This window comes from Blastomyces gilchristii (assembly GCF_000003855.2).
Source record: "Blastomyces gilchristii SLH14081 genomic scaffold supercont1.20, whole genome shotgun sequence".
Taxonomy (NCBI): domain Eukaryota; kingdom Fungi; phylum Ascomycota; class Eurotiomycetes; order Onygenales; family Ajellomycetaceae; genus Blastomyces; species Blastomyces gilchristii.
In genome coordinates this window covers 1,009,704-1,018,020 of record NW_003101663.1, presented here as the reverse complement: position 1 = coordinate 1,018,020, position 8,317 = coordinate 1,009,704, and the positions used below count along the sequence as shown (strand labels likewise).

Genomic DNA, 8,317 nt, shown 5'->3' with positions numbered 1-8,317 from the left:
AATCAGAATAGAGTCTTTTATATTGATTGTAGAAATTCTCTTCAAATGCTGTTCATATTCTTTCTCTTTTGATAGTTCACTTATTTGTAAGTCTATAAGAGATTCAAGCTTTTCTCTCCAGAGAGATAACTTCTCATGATCAACTTTTTCAATATTTAAAGAAGAAAATTGATTTTTAATCAGAGAGCATAGTCTGTACAGTTGAGAAGGCATTTTCTTTGAAGAATTATTTTCATTCCAATCAAGAAATCTATTCCAATTCAGTTCATTTTCAGAGTTTATTGATGGAAATGAAGAAGAGACTCTTTCTCGCTGATACTTCTTAAGATGAGTGATTGATAACTGTAAATAATTTTAACTATAAGAAAAGAAAAATATCTATAATATTTAGAAGTATTCTTACTAATTATACAGTAATAGAATAGAATAGATTAGTAATAAGTATAAAATCTCTGATATTTCAGTAAACTCACTATGATATGAATCTGAAGAGAAAAATGAGATTAAATTTAAACTTAAGTATATTTGAAAAAGAGATACTGTCTGCACTGTCATACTCTGCTCTTAACATATTTAATCTCTATATATGAGATTCAGCAGATTATCTAGTTTAGTCTGAAGATGCTGTATATAATGATGAAATCAGCTGTTATTATATAAATTATAGTTCAAATTCAGCTGATTCTTATCATTAATAAAACAGCTTCAGCAAGATCTTCTTACAATTAATTCTTTAATCTCTATATTACTATTTTACTGTGATATATCTTTAAGAAATACTATATAAGATACAATCTCTCTTATCTTTTCTTCACTGATATTCATTATAATTCTCTTATAATTTAATATAAATAAGTCATGCAATAATACAGTAACAGTATCAGAGAAATTGATACTATAAGAATCAAAGATTAGAATAAAAATATTATTTTATTTTAAATACTTAACAGCACTCAGTGTAGAAATTATATAAAAACTCATTAAGCTTCAGTATATATTCTGATATAAATCAAATTCATCAATGAATAATTGATATAATAGAGAAATAACTTGTATATCAGAGTAAAATATGCTTTTCAAAATATCTTATTCATATATATTAATTTTCAACTCAGTCTGAATTAATAAAGATTTATAATATAATTATATCTCAACAGCTTCAGTCTTGATTCTTATAATCTGATGAAGAAAATACTGATCTTTACTCTTATATTCTACTAGTAGATTGAAATCTGATTCAAATATTATATTCACATAAACATTAAGTTAATTCAGAATCTGAATAATTAAGATATATTTCATCTCATCTTTCATTGTAATTAATTTAAATGAGATAAATAATAAATTTAAGAATAATAATCTTTATACTATCTAAGAAGTATGATGAATGACTTCTTAAACTTTCAGAACTATTATATGAGACCTCATTCTCATATCTGAATATTAGTGATTACATCTGATAAAATACACTCTCTTAATATAAGATATATTATTCAATTCTGATTTGTAGTAGTATTTGAGATTCTTATACTGATACTGAATAAAATCAGAAGAAAAAAGAGATTTATTTATTAATAAATATTATACAAAGTCACTGAAATAATATTTGACAGAGCTCTCTTAACTGTGAGATTATTATAACTCAGTGAGATTGTTAATAAGTTCTGTCATTTCTATATACATCTATCACTGAAAATTTGAGGATTTGAGAAGAGCAGATATTAATGAAATTGAATTTTAGAAGTAGAGTAATCTTATAAAGAATACAGTGAGATTTTTCTGAGCAGAACTCAGAGTTGATATTTATATTAATAATACTATTGAAATTGATATTTTCTTAACTGATAAAATCAGAAATTATGCTCTGCATTGCTTTTTCAGAGTTGATAGATCTTTAAGAAGCAGACTTATCAGTGATGTATTCTTCAATAAATACAGAATTTACAGCAGTGATTGACAGTTTTTTCTGAAAATACTTAACTCTTCAACTCAGAGTCTCATTGTCAAAATAAATAAATTCATTTCAAAGTTACTGTATTTATAAGCTATGTCAATTACTGAATCAGAATCAATAAATTCATCAGTAAAATGAATGACAGTAGTAATATCTTCAATAGCAGTATCTTTCATAGTAATATCTTCAGCAACTGACTTATCAGAATCTTTCTTAAATCATCATTTTCTGAGATATTTATTAAGATATTCTTGAGAAATATTCTTCTCAGTGTCTGCTTTCAAAAGTCACTCTATATACTTGATATTATCAGTAATATTCTTATTATATGACTCTGTCTTTAGATAATATTAGTTTTTATAATAATAAGACATTAAAAGTGATAAATGTACTAAGAATAGTAATACTTCTTTATCAGAAACATCATTATCTGAATTACTATCAGTAAAATCCTCATTTACAGTTTCTGAGAAAAGAGAGCTCTCAGATTGAAATTCTGATTAATTATCTCTGAATTCTTATCTAGAGACAGATAGTAGATAGTATTTCAGATTTCAATTAAATAAACACAACATTTTACTTTCTGATATAATTTATAGAAATAAGTTATATAGTTAAAAAGATATAATTGAAGTGAGTGAGCAGTCTTGATAAAATAAAGAGATGAGATTAAATTACTGAAAAGAAGTATATTAATAAGAGCTGTAATCAGTGATAATCTATATTAAATTAATATTAACAATCAAACTATTTTCTTTATTTCAAGATTATATTTCTGTAAGCTTCTGAAACTAGTATCATTCATTGACTAGAATTTCAATCTCATTTTAAAAATGAATACTCTTATTAACTCTGATATACTAGATCTTTCTGAACTTTCTCATCTAGTAGATTTAATGAGACAATTCACTGATTTCAAAGAAAATTCAATATTAATATTTCTTAATCATAGCAGGCATACAATGACATCAATGAAGAATGCTCAATAGATGAGAAGAATAGTGAGAAGAACTCAAACTCCTCACTGATAAACAATTTATTAAGAAGATGTCAGAGAACTAGACACTCTGATACTGAAATATATAAGAAGAAGATCTGTCAGACAGAGCAATATCTGCAGCTAGAGATCAAATGAATATATTTTCTATTCTTCACAAAGAAAAATCTCAATCAGACAGTCATAAAAATAATCAAAATCAATGATAAAATATTATATACATTCTCATTCAGCAGAACAACAATGCTAAACACAGTCAAGATCTAGAAATCAAGATTATTAAAGAAAATAAAGATAAGTATTTAGATTTAGTAAAATAGCAACTTTTCAGTGAGATATAACAAATTCTTGATAAAAGATCATAAATCTCTGATAAGAATTCAGTGAGAAATCTTAGAGATATCTAAACTTTTGTGATCAAGTTAGCTAACTTAATTTCAATATAGAATCATATTCAATGAGAAAAGACAAAGAGCAGAGTAAGTTCAGAGATAATCAGCTTATATAATTATTACAAAGAAACAATTATTTTTAATTACTTTTATAAGTTATTCATCACTGAAAAGTTCTTCCTGATTTTTTATTAAGTATAGAGAGTTATCAACTTTGATCAATTCTCTGAGTGAGAACAATGATATATGAAACATAAGTTAGCATAATTCAAATTGTTTTGAAAACTAGAAACTGATTTCAAAAACAGAGATATATGTCAATCTGACAACTCTGATCAAAATATTTAATAATACTGATATGAATAAAAATTCCACTGTAGTTATAATATAATGATAAAATATTCTGATATTTTAAGATCTGATGAGCAATGTTTCTGAATATCAGAAAATTATCAGAGATGACTTTACAGAGATAATTCAGAATATCTCAACAGTTAAAAAAAGACATGTGATGAAAGATGCACAGAAGAAGATATGAAAAAAGCTCAAATTTTCAGAGATACTTTCAGTAAAAGACAGATAATGTAGAGATTTCTGATATAATCTATTTCTATTTTAATATATTTAGTTTTCTATGCATTTTATATATAAATTAGTTAATATATACTTTATCATATATCATTAGAATACATCTGTCTTGATATTTACTGATAAAAGTTATTATATTATCTATCTTATATTTGATTATAGTTATAGCTGCAGCAGAATCACTGATTTCACTGTATTAGAAAATCTTCTTATTTATCTGAAATTCTGTAGATATATTTCTGACAGCACATTGAATACTTATTCTCAGTTAATCAAAATAATTTTGTATTCAAAATAGCTGTAATTCATTCAGTAATAGCCTGCACAGAAGATATTTATTGTAAAAATAAGATATAGATGAAATCTGTCAGATTTGCTAATTACACTCAGAGATGAAGTATGAAAGTAATCACTCTATTGTATAACAATATACAAAGATAAATCAACAATGTGTGTAAAGAGAATAACTTATTATCTTCTTTTTCTTTCATTCTTTCTTTCTTCTTTATATAATAATATCACACTGTGAAAATTATTCTCTGTTCATTCTGCTCATTCTTGTCTTCAGTAAGATTAGTATTCTATCAGCTGTAATAGAAAGCTTTAACAAGACAAGTTCTGATTTCAAGATATCTTATTCATAGAATATCATGAATATTAGTGATTTATAACAGTAATGACAGTAATAATAACAGCAGTAAAAATAACTGATAAAATATCAAAGTGTACACATGCAGCTGCTGTAAAAGCTCAGGAGAAGAAGATAAGCTAGCAGAATACTCTGATAAAGCAGTCAGATAAAAAGACTATGTATAAACACTGTATCAGATGAATTTTTCTCTGTCATCTCAAAGTCTCTTATAACAAGATAAAGAGAAGCTTGAAGCTGTATAAGAACTGCAACTATGATAAAAAGAGATATATAATCTCTCTCTCTGAATTAAAAGAGTATGTTAACAAGCTGGTCTGAACTCACAATTTTTATGTTACTTTATCAGATGATTTCATAAAATCAGTCAAGAGATCAATATTGAAGACAGTGAAGAATCTGATTAAATAAATCAAGAAGACTAGAGTGCACTGTCAGAAAATGAAGAGTGTGACTGTTATAATTAAGTCACTGAATACAATCATCAGTGTTGCTGAAAAGACTAGAATTAAGATATAAAAAGCTATAATAAATATTGAATACATCAAATTAACAGTTGAGTAGAAGAAAATAGTGATTGAAAAGTTTAAATTATCAGTTGAGTAGAAGAAATTGATGATTGAAAAATCAAAATTGACAGTTCAGCATGAAATCCTGATGACAGTCAATTATTATATGAAAGACCAGAATCAGGCAATAGTATATCTGACAGATATGATAAATCAGATGAATCAAAATGTCTTCAATATTATAGTAAAGATATGTGAAATTTTGAACTGAGTGAGAATATTCTCTGACACTTGGCAGAATGCTGATAAGAATAAGAAGTCTGACAATGCTGATAATACTGATAATTCTCTTCTCTCTGTCCTCTCTGTTCTCTCTGCTCTCCCCGCCGCCTCTGCTGCCTGTCTTGTCATCACCTCTGCTGCTGATGCTGCCCTCTCTGCCCCCCCTGCCGCCTGTCTTGTCACTGCCCCTGCTGCTGCCCCTGCTGCTGCTGCTATCACTTCTGCTAGTTCTCTCTACCTCTTCTCTGAGGTTCTGATGACCAGCCCTGGTTTGAATGTTTTCTGTGATGAAAAAAATGTAAGTTAGAATCAGTGAAATGCTTTCCACATTTATGTATACAGAAGTTAACAATGATGATATAGATAGACTGACCGTGTGACTATATCTAAGATCAGAATCAAACTTTACAGTTATTACATTATTTAAAAGCATTACTTCTGATCATGATTTGTATTCATCACATTGATTTCAAATCATGTTATTTCAAATATTAAAGATCTCAGATTCACTTTTCAAATAAAAATCTAGTCTCAGATAAAGAATATGTTTGAATTCTTAGTTACATTTTTATTTTAATCTCATTATTGAAAATGGCATCAAATGAAACCATGTAGACTAACCGTGTGACCGTGTCTGAGACCAGAACCAGATTTTTTAATAGTCTCATTATAAATTTGACTGATCTCATTACACAGTTTTAACATTAAATAGTAGTTTCATACTGTCTCAGTGAGACTTACTGTCTACTCTTATCATATTTTTCAAATGAGATCATGATTTCCACTTCTCAATTTAAATTATTTTTATTGCTTTAAATGACTTTAAATCTCATTTGAGTGTTATCAAAAAGCATTACTTTTTAAAAAATTAAAAATAGTCTAAAAAAAATCTTAAAATGTCTAAAAATAGTAACTTTATGCTAAGAATGAAACTAAATGAGACTAAATGAGATCACTTTCTCATTTTTTTCAAGTCATGATTCCATTTTAAGATCTGATATATAGTCACTTTACATGTTTTTTTGATAGCCAGTCCCAGCGGGATTCACGCTAAGAAATGTATGAGACCAGATCAAATGAGATCAAACATGAAATTCATGATCTCAGTGACCAGTTTAAAATCATGAAATCATTTCTCACTTACATAATATCATAATATAGTACTCATTTGTTGAAAATTCAATAGAGAGTATTATTAAATATCATTACTTTTCTGAACACAGATTATAATTAATATCATTTTAATTAACAAAAAATATACAATATAAAAAATAACAAAAAAATAAAAAATAAAATAATAAGAAAAAATCACAATAAAAAAAAAGAGAAAGAAAAAAAGAAGAGAAAGAAAAAAAGAGAAAGAAAGAGAAAGAAAAAAAATAAAAAAAATAAAAAAATAAAAAATAAAAATAAAAAAAAAATCAAGATTGCGGAGGTGCAGTACTCTTAAAATACTCACTTCTCAGAGTCTTTATAATATTTATCATTAATTGTGTATTTCTCACAGTAAGAGTAATACAGTTATAATGAGTTATTGTCTTAATATTATCTAATACATAATCAGTATATATCTATATAAATATGAATAATTAGAAAATATACACTTAAAAAGTGTGATCAGAGTGAACTCTGCTGTTACTTGAATAATATCAAGAGCAGAATACTGAAATTAATGATTTTTCTCATTGATTTCACAGATAAGGCATGTGAAGATGATCTTGAGAAATATAAGATTTTCTGACTTCTGATAGAAACAGATCTTATGAAGAAACTCTATTTTTATTATATCAGAGACTGAGTGTTATTAAAAAGTATTACTTTAATGTATGTATACTTACTACAGTGATTTACTCTCTGTATATATAACTGAGAGTTGCAGCTTTCTCATGTCATACAGCTCTCTCTGAGATGCTGCTGCTGATTTGCAATTCATACAGTCTCTCAGTTCAGTACATGCTGTATACATACAGCTCTGCATGCTGAGACTGTGTTGATTATTATAATCTGATATAGTACTTGCTTTTCACAGGCCATGTTTTGTTTGATTGAGAGGAAGAGAGAACACAACTGCTGTTTTATTTAAGAGAGAATGAGTAATTAAATCTGTAGAAGATAATTTGATTTCTTCTGTATTTAAAATTTGATTAGTCTATACTCTTTAATTTGAGAGTTTCTGAGAGTGTTTTAATAGTTTTCATATCAGCTTAGAATTAGTGATTGATTGAAGAAGAGAAAAGAGAGAAGAAAGAAATAAGAATAACTTATCTTTATAATATAAAAACAGAGAATTGCTGTAATCATTTATTCTACTAATAAAAATCTGTTTTCTGTATGTATCTCTGATACAGATTATATAATAACTGTATACAAAGAATATCAATAGTGTATATATTGAATAAAGATAATGTTGCTATGCAACACTGTAGCTGTTTCTATACATTGCTGAAAGCTGTTAATATTTTCTTTGAGTCTCTTTATATTTAATAAGTCAGTAATATATTTCAATACACTTCTTCTTTCATTATTATCATCATCATCATTATCACTATTATCATCATCATTATCATTATTATCATTATTATTATTATTATTATTATATTATTTCTAACTGTCTCTTCTATCTTCACTCTTTTTCAACACTTACTGAAATTAATTATATTATCTCTCTTCAAATATTCTGTGATTCTGCAGACTATCAAGGCGCGTGAGTACTGTCACAGATTGAAGAGAGAGAAGAAGAAGATGTTTAAGTAAGAGAAGATAGATTGTAAGATATGTTATAATGCCTTGAAGAGACTCTGTAAGAAAGCAGAATGATAATGATTTTAAGTAATACTTCTAATAGATTTAGACTGAACTAAGTATAGAAATAATACAGATGACACTGTCTGTGAGAGATTAAAGAAGAAGACAGTGAAGAGTCTTATACAGTAGTAATGAAACTAG

At 26.6% G+C, this 8,317-nt stretch overlaps 1 protein-coding gene across 1 annotated transcript; it reads left to right on the top strand.

Annotated features, from left to right (window-relative positions):
* Window positions 1–5,237: 5,237 nt before the first annotated feature.
* On the top strand, window positions 5,238–5,743 carry BDBG_07814 (uncharacterized protein; the record flags this gene model as incomplete). The annotated part of the gene is made up of 3 exons (XM_002621929.1): window positions 5,238–5,279; window positions 5,388–5,669; window positions 5,735–5,743. 3 exons carry the CDS (start codon window positions 5,238–5,240, stop codon window positions 5,741–5,743), a joined length of 333 nt encoding a protein of 110 aa, XP_002621975.1.
* Window positions 5,744–8,317: the final 2,574 nt, after the last annotated feature.